The sequence below is a fragment of the Argopecten irradians genome, chromosome 7, assembly GCF_041381155.1.
Source record: "Argopecten irradians isolate NY chromosome 7, Ai_NY, whole genome shotgun sequence".
Classification (NCBI taxonomy): Eukaryota; Metazoa; Mollusca; class Bivalvia; order Pectinida; family Pectinidae; genus Argopecten; species Argopecten irradians.
Window position 1 is genome coordinate 21437685 of NC_091140.1, and position 17239 is coordinate 21454923.

The 17239-nt window shown below is 34.0% G+C and overlaps 1 protein-coding gene across 1 annotated transcript; it reads right to left on the reverse strand.

Moving 5' to 3' along the window:
* Positions 1–2506: 2506 nt before the first annotated feature.
* LOC138327831 (ras-related protein Rab-9A-like) lies at positions 2507–12677 on the reverse strand. The gene is made up of 2 exons (XM_069274243.1): positions 12459–12677; positions 2507–8183 (listed from the first exon to the last, which is right to left on the reverse strand). Exon 2 carries the CDS (start codon positions 8152–8154, stop codon positions 7537–7539), a length of 618 nt encoding a protein of 205 aa, XP_069130344.1. The 5' UTR covers positions 8155–8183; positions 12459–12677; the 3' UTR covers positions 2507–7536.
* Between the last annotated feature and the right edge of the window lie 4562 nt (positions 12678–17239).

Sequence of the window (17239 nt, forward strand, 5' to 3'; positions counted from 1 at the left end):
GGTTAACATCTTTATACTTACACTCTTCACCTTAACGACCTTGACACCAACTCTGTGGTGTTGTTGAGGTTAACATCATTATACTTTATACTCCTGACCTTAACGACCTTGACACCAACTCTGTGGTGATGTTGAGGTTTACAACATTATACATTATATTAACTTAACCTTAACGACCTTGACACTAACTCTGTGATGATGTTGAGGTTAGCATCAATATACTTTATACTCCTGAACTTAACGACCTTGACACTAACTCTGTGATGATGTTGAGGTAAGCATCAATATACTTTATACTCCTGACCTTAACGACCTTGACATCAAGTCTGTGGTGATGTTGAGGTTTACATCATTATACAATGTACTTTATACTTCTGACCTTAGTGACCTTGACTCCAACTCTGAGGAGTTTACATAATTAATACCCCGGACTTTACGGCCTTGACATTTCATCTAGTAGAGATATAGCAGGGATTGCAATATCATGCATTATACATGTACTCCCTTTTACCTTCATGACCTTGATATTTCACCCAGCTCTGTCATTAGGACGATTTCTGCATCAAGCCTTAAATTCTTTAGCTCTGTAACCTACATATTCATTGTACGACCTTGATTTTTTGTCTGGAGGTGATCTTGCCATGAAATATTTAGGTGACAAAGATAAAGGAGTATAAAAGATGAAGCTGTAATCCTGCTATGACATGACAAGGATAATCACATCATGTTTTATATTCATTTACATTCATGACCTTGAGATTTCACCCATTGGTCATATGGCAGGAATTACAGCATAGCATCACTTTGTTGTAATCCTTGGCATTTTACTGTGTTGTTATGGTAACGTTTACAGCATACTACTTCCTCTTTTGTATGCATGTATACCTAATACTGTAATATGTAGTATAAATGTAATAGAATTGTACTAAAATAACTGCTTCTCTTTGTTTACTTTAACATAAGAAGGTACCACTATTAGGGTGATATTCTGAGGACTTTTGGTATTAGCCAAACCAAAATGTCTCCAAACTTTTGGTGCTTAAAACTTTAAACTATAAAACAATACACCCGAGTTGTGCCAAAACAACATAGTAACTTTAAATCTTTAGTTTGCTGCTAAGGATGCCTCAAAAGATTTATTCTGGTTTTGTGTATTATAGTTACAGTATAACTTGTCTAAACTGGATGTGAACGGGACCAGTCTATTTGTTCGGTTTATACAGGTGTCCGGTTTATAGAGGATAGAACCTTATGACAATATGTTCACATAAAAATCATCATAAGAATGTTTTTATTACAGCACAAAGATTTATTCTCACATATATACATGGTAGAACACAGAATTCCATCCTACGTTTTCTTGGTTATGCTGGGGCGTACATGTACAATCCATTTCTCTCGGTGTGCTACATTCAAATTAACTCTCAGAATTTATGTGTATGTTTTATTGTCAGAAATGACTGTGAAAAGTATTCACAAATACAATGTACATGTAACAAAACCGTCGAATGAAAAGTGAAAAGTTGTCACTATCTAGCCCTTAGTATACCAGTACAGGTAAATCCCCTTAGACGCCTTGAGCTCATGATCAGTCCCATGTTGTGAAAACATTGCGTCCGGTTTGCCCAAGTTAATTTTACAAAGAAAGGTAAAGTAACATTACCTAGACCATTCCGGTTTTCAGAGTAGACAGGTTCCGGATTATGCAGGTTTTGGATACTATAGTTTATAAAGAAATTTGCCGGGACCAAACAAATTAATCGGTATAGACAAGTTCCTGGTTTATACAGGGTTCGGTTTAGACAAGTTATACTGTATATGCCCTTGCAGGTAGGTATTGATTGTGATGTCATGAATGTTTAGGGAAAATTACTGTTTCCTTATGAAATTACAGTCACAAATACAATTCAGTGGTAATGATCAAAACCTACCAGCAAGGGTAGATTACTCTGTAATATGCAAGTACAGAATAGATGTAAACAGGACTACATTTGGCAGATTTCCACTTACATGTATAGCAAAATAAATTAACAATGTCGGGAACAGCAAAAAATACCCTAAAGGTAAATATTGAATTCAATTTGAGGTTTGGCCTTTCAAATCCCGCTATCTTTTTTACATTTTCCAAAAAGCCTGACACTCATTGGTCAATATCAAATGATCCATTTATTTCAACTGAACATGACACTAGTCGTAATATCTTCTGATGTAATTCAGGCCACGTACAAGTCAAGAACAGATGATTTTAATCAAGAATGTAAAACAATACAATTAAGGGCTTCGATATTCAAAAACGACATGGTACAAGTACAATTTATCGTCGATTAGTCCCATCCTCAGGTGATTATGATGTCATCATTTGACGTGTGTTTCTTGACATTACAATTACTGAAAGGTGGGACAAATCAACGGTAACTTGTACTTTACCCACCTAAAAACCTACTCATTGCATGGGTATATAGTTATATTGATATATACAGTGTGAAAGATAACTCTGTAAAAAAGGTACCAATATTTAAAGTATCCTTTATTCGTAAATCATTCAGGCGTGGAATCACTGGTGGGTGTGTCAGAGAATAAGATAATAAGACTTAAGTTACCTCCTTGTCACTGAACAAAAGTTAATACAATCAATATCTTTACACTTTAGTGTAAGGACAAGAACACATGGATAAATATTTTTTGTTAAAATTTCAAAGCCGAAATGAAGCATTTCAAATCTATTGCAGTGCTGGCTCAGGTATTTATTTATTGCAAGATACAGGTTAAAACATTAGCCATCATCCCAATTAGCATATCATACAGATGTAGCTTTATATTTTATATACCCTGTTGACAATGTATACAGGGGTTTGAAAAATAAACAGTGCATTATATAAGCCATATCTTATATAATTTGTTATCACAACAATACCTTGACAATAGCATAGCAAATTATATTATCAATACCCCGGTACATATTTTTGTTTCATTATAATACATATACCCAGTAATATACCCCCACAAGAATAAATTACATATTTCGCTGGTGATCCCTCATTTCATTAGGTACCATCGTCAGAAACCCACGAGTCACCGCTCTATCATTTGTATTGATAGCGCAGTGACTCATGCGTTTCTGGTAATGCTTAGGCACAAGACAGTCATTTTCCATGATTTCATTCACAGCTATATCATATAACAGCAGAGCCACAAAGCATCATACTTATAAATCAGAGTTACTTCCCTTTGTTTCACTCTGGTAGAGTTACTTCCCTTCGTTTCAATATCAATACGTAACAACAAAGAGGAAGTAACTCTGATAGATCAGAACCCTAGGCTTGGATGGACATTAGACAAAAGAGTAAAGCAATGTTAATTAGTTCACAAATGTTTATCCATAACACCACATTTAGGCCATATCTTTAACAAAACTTTTGGACATTGGAAGTAACAACAGAGTATCTTATAAATATATACTTGCAGTATACACTTGTACATTTCTTAGCAGAAAATTAAACAAGTATTATAATTGTAATCTATTATTGCAAAGTATTAATTAAAAATTAAGATCAGCATTGCTGAAACCCTTTTTTAGAAATTCTACTCTTCTTTTTAAAGTCAGGACACCATCAATTATCGAAGGAATGGCTACATTGTAAAAATGAAAGGCCTGTCAACATATGGAGAAAGATTTGATCAAACTATGTACAAAGGAAATTTTTGAAAGTTGTTTTACCAAACATCACTGTTGAAATTGCAGCTCCGGGGAGCCAGGTTCTAATAAAGTGTCTTTGCATATTACAGACTAACCTTCCTTGTGGGTAGGTATTCATTCTGTTGTAAGTGAAATTCCCGTCGTTTTCTCTGGAAAAATATTATTTTACGCTCGTAAATACATATGACATTAAAATCAATACCTCCAAACAAAGGCGGATAACTCTGTAATATGTAAATACAGAATATGACAGTAAGTGACAGGATTTAACTACGGATGGGTATTCAGGAAAGAAATAATGTAGGGGTGGTTTAATAGCAAAAAATCCATACAGGAAAAAAATTATTTATTCTAGCATTTTGCTACAAAGATCTAGATAAATCCTTAAAATCTAGTGTCTAAAATTGATGAAGGAACACAGAAACACTCTTATATATCACGAACTAAATATAACAACATGACTGTACCTACAAACACAGCACACTACTACCATGCAAGTACACAAAAACTGTAAAATCATTTCCATGATTGCTTTTAAGATAATATCAGTGTCTCGAGGTAACTCACAGATAATTGACCAGAATTGACGTTATTATAAATTGAATAAAATAATTTCATCTTTTCCAAATAATCATCAAATTGCAATAATGACATATTGACAATTTTTCAAACAATTATTTTCAATCCAAAAATTAAATGCATATGTAGATATAAGATAAAACTGATTGATGTGTGTTGAAAATGTGAAGGCATGGTTTCAAAACAACAATCAATTTAAGTATTGATCTTATGTTATAAAGTGATTGTAAAAACGTGTATATTTATCTATGATTTTCTAACTACAACTTAACATGTTTAAAACATGAATTTATAAATTATGCCAATAAAATTCTCCTACAGTTCATGAAGTTTAATTGATGCAGTCATGCAATCAATGGTGCAAAATGTGAAGGATTCTGGGTAAGGGGAGGTTACTCTGTAATTGTTGGCAATCTGATATTGTTTTGACTGATATTTGATTTAGAAGTTCCCAGGGTCATGTCAATTTTAGTAGAAATTTATATAAACAGGTTATGCTTGATTTCAACTTGCACACAGCCAACGTACATGTGCTACACAAATCTTTGTGGTAAGACTGTTTCAAAATGTATTTCATTATTGATTTTGTTCCTGTATATCCAACATCTAATACAATGTCTGTCCATACAAGCAAATCAAGTTATGATTCTATGATGCATAACAGAATATCTGGTACAATAATTCCATAATCAAACACCTGTTATTTTCAATGTTATTCGATGTATGAGGAAATTTATTTATAATGCTGACAGTAACCCTCTATAAGGGGAGATAACTTTAAGGTCTTTTACAAAAGGTAACATCCAATATAATTCTTGCAGATGCTTGTAAGCATTTGTCAGGGCATATACACTGCAAAATGCAAAGTAATGTGCAGTACACTGGCAAACCGTCAATTAGATATATGTCAGTATGATGAGTATAAATACAGTATCATTATGATTAGTATAACTTTATCATTTACTCCTTACAGGTAACATGTTAAATCAATACACACTTATATTTATAAATACATTTTGTACTTTTGTGTTTAAACAGTATGAAACTTTAAAATGTTGGTATTTTTAATTGAATTTATTCTTAATAATTAAGATTTAATTCCAAAAAGTTCTGATGATTGATTGTACATGTGTGAACATGTTTGCGAGCAAAAACATAATAATACCCTCAGAAAATTTGTAAGACATATGTATTTCTTCCAAATGTTTTTTGCTACTGGACAGTGAATGGAGGCTAAATGCTTGTAAGACATATGTATTTCTTCCAAATGTTTTTTGCTACTGGACAGTGAATGGAGGCTAAATGCTCATAGATGCAATAATACAAGTTATTTTTAACTATGTACACAAAAAGTATTAAATAGCAGTAAGAATATGTTCGATGATCACAAAAGCACCCTGTGTGACATTAAACAAGTGAGTATATACTATATACTGGTACATATTTTTCTTCTGACTATGAAATGCATATAAACATAAACTCTTACTTGATGTAGAATCAAAATTAATACACTAACCCCTGAAGACACATTTAAGCTCTTCTAATTCAACCGATGGAACGAATCATTATGAATTTCTAGGGGTGGTAAATGATGAGTCAATACATTTATACCAAGTTTACTAATGATTGAATGGGGATGACTGTATAGCCAAAGTTATGTATGGTCGGTGAATTTTTATACTAATACAGCTCTGTGAAAAAATATCATTTAATATTTGACAATTATTTGTACAAGTTACTACACAACAACAAATATACTAGGTTTGGCCGTTTCAGATGAATTTTACACAAACATAATGTCAGTCTTGCAATGGTGACCGGTAAAAGGAGTTCATTATACCTATATCAATATACTACCAAACATTCATGCATACATGGCTATTTTGTGTTTGACATAATACAAGTTATCTGCCCTTGCATGTAGTTACATATTGTCATTTGTTTGTGATCAAAGAATAATATTTTTCTGAGAAAATGTTTTGCTTATAAACTGTTTAACAACATCACCATGGATACCAACTTGCCTGGGAAGATAACTCATTAATATGCAAAACTGAAATACGTGTCATAAGGAAACCACTGTACAATGTTTAATCTGATCAGTCTCCAAAAAAATGACATCTGGTCATATTATTATAAAAGGTAATGTTTTAGTGAATCTTTTGTACTTAAGTTATTGCTTACAACAGTATCTTTAAAGTTAAATGAATGCTGGTAAACAAAATATTATTTCATCCTAATGTCAATTTTTGTTAGAAGATTAAGCTTATCTGTAAGTTAAAGTTATTACAAAATATCTCTGTTCTGATGGAGACATCTTGATCCATTAGTCTGGAGACATACAAATCAAAACATAACAGATAATCTTGATTTTCAGTATTATATTTTTATACTCAATTGTAATCCAAGAGGCTTTCTTCTCAAATTTGGCTTACATAGTACATATTTATTCAATTAATCTTGGACAAACTTTGATTATTAAATAATCAATACAGCAGCAATAATCACAAGAAATTAAACATGGAAAAAATGTTTAACATTCACCTCCATTTTGGAACTTCAGGAGTGAATGAAACAAACTTAAGTCAAGTCAGTTTTATTCACATAAGTTACATAAGGAGAAAAACTTAAGTTCTGACTTAAGTCTGTACTTTTGTTTCAAGAAATTGGAGTCTGTAGTTGAAGTGTTGAGATACATAAAGACTTAGGACCTCTCTCCTATCTATTACACATGACTCTCATACCATTGGTACATGTGATATTATTGACATACTTGAATTGAACCATAGGCAGTATCTTGTGCTTATATAGACCAAACAGTTCTATCAAATTGAACATACAGCTTAAGTCAATCTGTTCCATCAATTGGTAAAAAATCATAAACAGAGCAAATATAACATACAGTGAAATAAGAAAAGATTCGTTAACAACAAAAGAAAAGATTTGCTTACATCAAATCTTTTACTGATTGTTAAAGGTGGATGTTGATTTAACAAGGGCAATAAAATGATGAATATTACACATGTACACGGATGCAGACTTGGTGGGTAAAACAACCAAACAGGCCTTAGGTGTAAATTGTACTTGGTCCCTCATACATGTATAGAACACGGCCAACTGAATGTCTATATACCCTCATAATAACCACTGTCATCGAACCTCTCCCTCTCTTCTCAATATCAACATATGCAAGCTTCAAGTCTTGATGAAATAAATTGATGTACAATGTATATCTATATAAATATGAGTAAGAGCAATCTTTAACAACAGCCAGAGTTTTGTGATTTGCCTTTGTTTGCTAAATTCACTGTAGGTCCATGTGAGGGCTTCGTGTTGTTTTCAATCACATCTTCAAGTTCCTTGAGTCTTTTGATGGCAGCACGAAATGCCTCGTTGACATTGGTGGAATCCTTTGCACTTGTCTCAAAATAAGGCATGCGTCCATTAGCCTGACTCCACTCACGGGCCTCCTCACTTCCGACCACTCGATTTTCTACATCCACTTTATTTCCAATTATCACGAAAGGAAAACTATTTCCATCTTGTATATCTGCGTAATACAGAAACTCCTTCCTCCACATACTTAAATTACGATAACTTTGTACGTCATCAACAGCGAAAGTTAGAAGGCAGCAATCAGCGCCACGATAAAATGGGGTCCGAAGAGACTTGAACCTTTCTTGTCCTGCGGTATCCCAAATCTGCATCTTGTACAGTTCATTGTCGACTTCCACGTCCTTGTTAAGGAACTCCACACCAATTGTGTGGAAGGACTGCGCATCAAACTTATTGCTGACGAAGCGGTTCATCAGGGAACTTTTCCCCACACCTCCATCTCCTAGCAACACCACCTTGAGTAGTTTGGCTTTGGCAGCCATGGCAACAGGTTTTATACAAAGTCAGTGTCCTGAAACATAAGATACAGTATATGATATCAACAATATATACAACTACCGGTATCACTATGTACTGTTTAACATATCTGTAACTTGAAACATGGTCCTTTGACATGGAAATTTTGAATACTTTTTTAATTTTTCAAAATGGATATAAATCCCAGGATGCAAATATACTTAAAGCTCTTCCAGTTTTTCTTACTTCAAAGAAAAGTGTTCTCTAGCTCCTTTGGGAAAATGGGTCGCTTAAAGAGACAATTTCCATGGAGTAAACTGCATTTTCTGAAAATTTATTGAAATTCTGAAATAAATTCTATTTGGAATGGGGCACAATTACAACCCCTAAGAGCTCCAAGAAAATGCCCTTCTCGATATCTGAAATATGATTCAATACAGTAAAATGGTTTGTGTCAATTTATAAGTCATAAATACATACAGCTTTCTGATGTTGGCAGCTGTAGCCTTGAACTTAAAGTGATTTCTGCATATTATATGTGAAGACGTCGCTACTCTGTAATTGATAGTGTATTGATTTTACAAAGTGCTGGATACTCCTATTATTGTGTTCCTTCATAATATTGTAGCCTGATCTAACAGCCTTGGTGATTCCTTAGAGCCAATGTTAATTACAAATATTTATCATTAACAAATATCCAATTATTTCATCTTGTCAACAGTTTTAGATTGAACAGAACGAGAGACCTTATCAATATTTCTATAAATATCAATCATGTCATCTTCTCAATGTTTTTTTCACTTTCTCTAATTAAATCCTATATAATTCTAAAACATACCTGTTTATTGTAAGTCTGACCTGCACCAGGTGTAACAACACAGTGCTTAATTAGGTCAGCATCTACAGATATATAGCCAACACAACAATAATTAGATGGCTACTTGTGGCCAGTATTAAGGCATTTACCCCTGAAGACACAGTGGAACTCTACTAATTCAAAGACTGGATGAATTCATTATGTATTTTCAGGGGTGAATGAGCTGAGTATTGTATTATTGATGAGTGACCTTCACCGACAGTGTTTAATTACCCCAACATTATTGTATCCCAGTTTATACCTATACTGGCTACATCAGCTGTGTAAACATACAGGATCAGAGGTCTATAGATTTTTGTAACTGTCATGTCTTTAGAACATATGCCAAGTACAGGAACAAACAATAGCTACTGCACTACCTATATATAGCTACCGACAATTGATAATATAGCACAGTGATCTTCCCATAATATTGACATACTTAATTTCCTGGAATATTTGAGTCTCTTTTTCCTTTGCTTGCCTCCAAACATTTGATTGATAAATTATGGGTTAGCAGCGATAAACAAAGTTACCAATATGCACATTCATGTGAAAATAATTAGAGGTTACTGGTACACATTTAGAGTTACAGGTTACAAGTATCAATGGGAAGTTACCTGTACAAAAAGGTGAGATTTAAGGGATTATCAAAAACTCCGTACAGGCATTCAAAGTAAAGGAAGGATATCACAGGTTTAAGTTATAACAAGTTTAAAATTTATACGCAAAAGCAGGTAAGACTTATTGGAGGTTACCTGTACATACTTGTTAGACTTTTTTGGAGGTTACATGTACACACAGGATGGACTTATTGGAGGTTACCTGTACACATAAGTAAGACTTATTGGAGGTAACCTGTACACACAGGTTAGACTTATTGGAGGTTACATGTACACACAGGTTAGACTTATTGGAGGTAACCTGTACACATAGGTCAGACTTATTGGAGGTTACCTGTACATACAGGTTAAGACTTATTGCAGGTTACCTGTACACACAGGTTAGACTTATTGTAGGTTACCTGTACACACAGGTTAGACTTATTGGAGGTTACATGTACACACAGGTTAGACTTATTGGAGGTTACCTGTACACATAAGTAAGACTTATTGGAGGTAACCTGTACACACAGGTCAGACTTATTGGAGGTTACCTGTACACACAGGTTAAGACTTATTGCAGGTTACCTGTACACACAGGTTAGACTTATTGGAGGTTACCTGTACACACAGGTTAGACTTTTTTTTAGCTTATTGTAGGTTACCTGTACACACAGGTTAGATTTATTGGAGGTTACATGTACACACAGGTTAGACTTATTGCAGGTTACCTGTACACACAGGTTAGACTTATTAGAGGTTACCTGTACACACAGGTTAGACTTATTGGAGGTTACCTGTACACACAGGTTAGACTTATTAAAGGTTACCTGTACACACAGGTTAGACTTATTGGAGGTTACCTGTACATACAGGTTAAGACTTATTGGAGGTAACCTGTACACACAGGTTAGACTTATTGGAGGTAACCTGTACACACAGGTTAGACTTATTGGAGGTTACATGTACACACAGGTTAGACTTATTGGAGGTTACCTGTACATACTTGTTAGACTTTTTTTTAACTTATTGCAGGTTACCTGTACACACAGGTTAGACTTATTGCAGGTTACCTGTACACACAGGTTAAACTTATTGCAGGTTACCTGTACACACAGGTTAGACTTATTTGGTTACCTGTACACACAGGTTAAACTTATTGGAGGTTACCTGTACACACAGGTTAGACTTATTGATAGCTACCTACATACAGGTTAGATTTATTGGAGGTATTCTCGTACAGTCTGTGACACTTACTGAGGGTAACCAAATGTTTTGTTAATATGTAACCACGCAATGCCAGCAGTACTGTTATTTAGTTAAAGTGTATATCCTAGACAGAGACTAGTGCACATATAAAAATATGTACACTTTTTCACCTCTGTTTACACTTGGTAGATTAGTCATTGTTCCGGTATTCACCGATTGTCCATGGAACAGCGACTGTTTGATGCATGGGGCCAGTTCTTCAGCCCATGTCACTTGACAAAGTGTATAATGCACATCAGGTTAATGTTGGTCCTTTGATCTTCTTTTCAGTCAGTTTATAGTTTCAAATAAATTGTCTTTATCTTGGAAATTTCTGTGATTTCGCAGAACATAATAGTGTTTAATTAGCATGTTTCTGTGATGGCTATATGTCCCAGGGAACATATAGATTTGCTATTATCTGGTAATACTCTTATGGTCTGACCAATTTAATAGACCCTTTTAACATATACTCTACAACTTCAAGCAATCAGAATATTGTGTAAACCAAATAAACTGATCAGCACATCTTTACAAAGAAAAGCTGTCAATTATATAGAAACCACTGTGGCAGAGTGGTTAAGGTGTTCCAAAATCCTGAAAGACTCAGGGTCACGATAAAATGGATACATGATGTTATGTACCAGTAACCATCCGCCGGTTTTGACCATATATATGGTGGTGGGTTTCCTCCTAGATCTCAGACATCGCGAAAGTTGAAAAAAATGGTCGGACATTCGGACCGGCAAGGACTTTGTGTAACCCGGACTGAACAAGATTTTGCCGGACAAAACATTAGTGTGAATTTTTTAAGTAAAGATAACTTCCTGCTATTAGGATCCAGGCAGCTGTTTTCATAATTATCTTATGCAGTTTACGTTTTTGCCAGGTTCGGTACCTGCATAAATTACTTAGGGATGCCATTTTTACCGACTTCTGGTACTCAATAATTTCCGGACGGTTGATCTGGACTGGATTCTGGCGGTCTGAGTCAAATTTTGTCGGACATGTCCTTCGGACCGGCAAATTTTGCGATGTCTGAGATCTCTGATCTCCCTCCAAACCCCGACACATTCTTAAATGACCCTAACTGACATGTCTGGGCAAAAACTAAATCAAAGTGAAACAGAGCAACATTAATTTTACTCGAATACATACATTTAAAAAGGTGTTTGTGACAAAAAAAAATCCTATTAAATTCAAAATAAGCAAAAAAATTGTCACTCATAGTTGTCATGGATACTTACAGTTCTACATATAAATAGTGAAATACTGTACTTAATCAATCAGTAGATTTATCACATGATCCGTATTCATTGTTATCGTGATCGATGTTAGGGTAAAACTAAAAAATTAATATCTCACTCCATCTGTCTGTAGAGGAACACCGTTAAATCACAATCTTTAGATGTTTTTTAGCAAATTTCACACCTTTGGGGCCAGGTAGGAAGGTTAACTCTGTCTACCTGTGTTGACAACTGTCACATATCGCGACCCCCGGGCACTGCCTACGTATAACGCGTTACCTGTGAACGGCGGGGAGAAATGATGTGAAACTCTGCTAAATATGGTTCTAGATAAACGTACATTAATCTACAAAACAATATAAACCAACAATACTTACAAAATAATAAAGTGCCTTTACAAAAACATAGAATCAAGCTCCTGAAATGTCCAACATGATGGCAGGCAAAAATGACGTCACTGACTGTCATGTGACTGATCACGCGGGGATTCCCTTTCCTGTTTCCGTTGCGAGGGAAGCACTTAGGCCACTTTCTCCGGAATATACTCTGTTGATAATGCCTTTTCACACGGTGCTACATATATCATAATGTTATTCGCAATAAAATCACTTTTGAACGCACACATTGTTTTGTTGCAGTCATTGTCGCGATCAGCTGATTTGTGTATTACTCATAATCATAACATTGTAACAAAACCGAACACGCGTTGATCAGCTGATCGATTTATCATGTAGGAGTTATTTCCCCTAGACTAGTCCAAACCAAAGAGGTAACTAAAAAGTGACGTACACATGTACATATAATCAGAGATTTAATAGTCACTTTTTAAATATCTGATATAATATACTTCACCGATATGTTTCTCTTTTGATTCTTTTTTATTATTGCTATTTAGATAAATCTTGAACTATGATTTATATCATTGAAACTATCGTAAAAAATAGTTTAATAGTTGCAAAATACTTAATTGATATTTTATCAACTCGATAATAATTACTCATATCAGATGATGAATGTATGCCGTAGTATACATTTACATGTTTATAATTATATGATGTCACAAAATTGAACCACGAAATTCGGTCACACTTTCAGTAAAACACCAGTTTTAGGAGCATAGCTGATATACACGTATCCTAGAGGTATCGTTTTTCGCGCACGTGTATATGTATACATATAGTTTGTCGTAGGATCCTACTTTCACGATGTATGTATATACCTACCAATTGATTTGTTGACGACGATGATAGTGATACTGATGTCGGATACCGCCTTTAAGGACGATCACGACGAACACGGCGATGATGATGATGATGATGAACCGAAAGAGGTTTGTTTGTTTTTTTTGTTTTTTTTAAAATGGTCATGTTCGTATAATATATTACAGTAGCCTGGCTCCCTGCGTTTCCATTCTATTTTACACGCGTACACGCGGATACAAAGAGTTTATCTTTAATTTTAACAAAACTCTTTACCGGAAAATCCGGTATTGTAATACCGGACTTCCTCATTTTGATACCTCTATATATGTCAAGTTATCACCATTCATTCTTTTATCCATTCATTTCTTTATTCCTCCAACTCCTCCTAATCAGAGATAACCATTAGTTTATCTAAATCTCTGTCCAAATTGAAGATTGACTTAATTTAAACAAAAATGGAAAAATAAAATAGGAAAAAAGTACATCAAGAAAGAAAAAAATATACAGTATAAGCATTTTTCACATTCGCAAAAAGTAAGATGTATTTGCATGTTAAACGTAATAATAAATGTAGGTCAAATTAAAAATGAATAGACTATCAGGTATATACCCTCTTTTGGACTTGTGTATACTGAAAATAAATGTTTTACAGTAAACAGAGACTTTACATGTAATGTAGGCCAGGACTTCCTCATCTGATACCTCTACATGTCAAACTCTCACCATTTGTTGGAAAGACATAGTCTCCGTGACTATGATTTTATACATTGCTCTATATATAACTGACTGTGTTACTTCGATGAAATTGTTTCTAATGTATATATATAATTGTTTATATCTATAGTCCTACAAGCAGATTCTGTCGGAAATTTACAAACGCAACTTAATGTATTCAACACATATTCAAAATTATGGTACCTAACGTTAATATTGATAAAACAAGTAATGGTTTTTGGTATAGGGACAGTATCCCAAGATATGTGTTTCATCTACAATGCTAATGAGATTGAAATTGTGAAAAGTTTTAAGTATCTTGGAGTTCATTTTACTCGTAATGGTTTTCAAACAATTATATATAGCGAAATGTAGAAACCATCATCTGTCAATCGACTGTTAAATTGGTTATATTTGATAAAGCTATTAAACCGTTCATTTTATATGGCTGTAAGTTCTGAGGATTTTGTAACATCAAAATTTTAGAACGTTTTCATCTTCAATTTTGCTAACAAATTCTTAAATTGAAAACCTCCACTCAATTTTATTGTATATGGAGTATTTGGAAGATTTCCAAAAAATAAACATGAAAATGCGCATGGTAAGCTACTGGACCAACTTAGTACTATTAGACAATAAAAAACTGAGTGTTTACAAAATTTCACGACGTTTATAACTTGCTTTAAAGACGGAATGTTTAGGGGATATGTCTTAAATTTTCGTTAAAAAAAATCGACAGCTCATGAAATGACAGCACCGCTTCAGAAAGTAAGACGGTAACCCTCGCACCCGCAAGCTACATCAAAGGCTGCGCCGGCGGATATCAAAGGAAAATCAGTCGTCGCCCAACGTCACGGTCAGTGCACAAACACAAAAGCGCCTGCCTTTGACTTCCCCAAAACCCAGTGTGACTTATCCTTCTCATATACGTCCTTGGTACTATTAGACAATAAAAAACTGAGTGACAAACTGTATCAGACATCCAGAAATTATTTGTAACTATGGTCGAATTGTATAAAAAGTATTTTTGAAGAATGAAATTTATTATATGTTTTTTTTTAAATCGAGAATTTTCTAGCGTACAATTAATGAAAAGTACTGTTTTCCATACACTTAAAATCTTATTCGTTAATAATTGGAAAAGTGATGTTTTTAGCTCATCAAAAGGGACCAACTACAGATAAGCACGACCTAATATTAGAAAAGTAACTACTAGATCTCACTATACGACTAGCTTATTTGTTTTGTAAATTTCGAACATGAAATAGCAAATTACTAGTGGAATATGGAAGATGGAACAACATCCCCAGAGAAAATAAAACACGTAACCTCTATAATCAGAACGACATTGGAGATTAATTTCATTATCTATTCAGTTGTAGTGAGCGTCAAATATTAATTAGCAAATAGAAAGAGTTAATTCGATACTATTATGCTATTATGCTCTTATTTCCAATACTCTTTTTAACTTTGTTGTAGACGACGAATTCGATTTTCACTTGTAAGATTCATCAAACAGATAGATATTCGGCTCAATTCTGTTTAGTATTTTCCTTGTTTATCCAATGTCTATGTATATATATGTGTCTTGCTTGCATGTAATTCTCTACACTTTACGTTTATGAGAATAAATTATTGTAATTGAAAAGTGAGCTTCTATTTCGCGACATATCTGTTTTCTAATTTTGTTTTTATTCGGGTATATCTCGAAAACAACACGGCAGCACAAAGAAAAGGATATATCATGAAAAGTATTTTTTTTATTTTTTTTTTTATAGAAATAAAAACAATAACGACTGTTTTTATTTCTTATAGATTTCGTCCGTTAGGATTTTCTTTAATCTTAATTATAATATATATATATATATATATATATATATATATAGTGTATGTTTATGCAAGAACGTATTATAAATCCTTGGTTTATCTTTACATAAAAATTCAAAGACAAAACTGGACAAGTTGATAATGGCAGTGAAGGGAAAATCAAGATGTAGCTTGTACTGTTCACGATCTGTACATTTAGCTCGCATGATATCGAGTGATCGATTTTTCGATTGCAATGGTAAAAAAAGGTGCCTGATTCATACAAGTGTCGATTTCATATCTACAGTGACCATATGTTGAAGTTTTACTTAGACAAAAAAAATACATATATATATATGTCTGTTTAGCTACATTAGCAAAAAAGTAGGGTCGGGTCGGTCGGGAGGACTTTTGTTTATTTAATTTGTTGTTTTTGTTGTTGTCTTTCACCCTAAAATGATGAACGGAACCGGAGTCCGAGATCGAAATCCCGAATTTAGAAAAAAAAAACGTAAAAAAATAGGGTCGGTCGGGTAACCCTAAACAGACATTTTTTTGGCCAAAGAAAGCCCAAGCAGAAGTATTCTCGGGAGATTAAAGAATAAGATGCTGATGTCATGCTGAGTTGGTAACAGTGTGTCTCAGTAGGGAGCGGGGACAAAGAGCCGTGTGATATAGACGTAAGGTGTTTGAGTTGACATTTGTCGATTACCTGTCGTGTGTCTATCCACAGGTGGTCCAAACTTATCGATCATTAGGCAATCCACAGGAATCCGCTGATGAGGTGTCATATGCTAAATACACTTATCACCAGAATCAAGGACGTATATGACTTTTAAATCCTTGGCAGAATATATTATCTAAATCCCATCCTCGATACTCCCAGAAACATATATACATAACATACATGTATATATGTTTCTGATACTCCATTGGTTACTGTCTCTTATACAGTCGTATATGCTCTAATGTACGTTTCTGTATGTATCTTTAAAAAAAAAAAAAAAAAAACGTTTTCTATTTTGGTTCACTTCTGATTTTTTTTTGTTGATTTTTTAAAATTAATTATGAAGATGTTTGCTTCTGTAAACGATAACGGATTCGATTGACTGTTAATTTAGCTCTCTGCAAAGGAGCGCGGTTATCATAAGGTACATGCATGTAAGAGGTGAAAATTGAAAATACTATACGGCTAAAATAGGTTCAAGTTACACCAATGACATATACGTCCATGAGTTACACATAACAATGACGTATACATCACTGGGAATAAAGACATTGTAGTTATGGGTATATTATTTTTTTTGATAAAATGTTAATAACCTTGCTAGTATCCGCACACTTTGATCATCGAGTTACCCTCGATGGACCTCTCGCAGATGTGTTTATTATGACAACATATACAGGTTATACCAAGGGGGAATAACTGGGATATT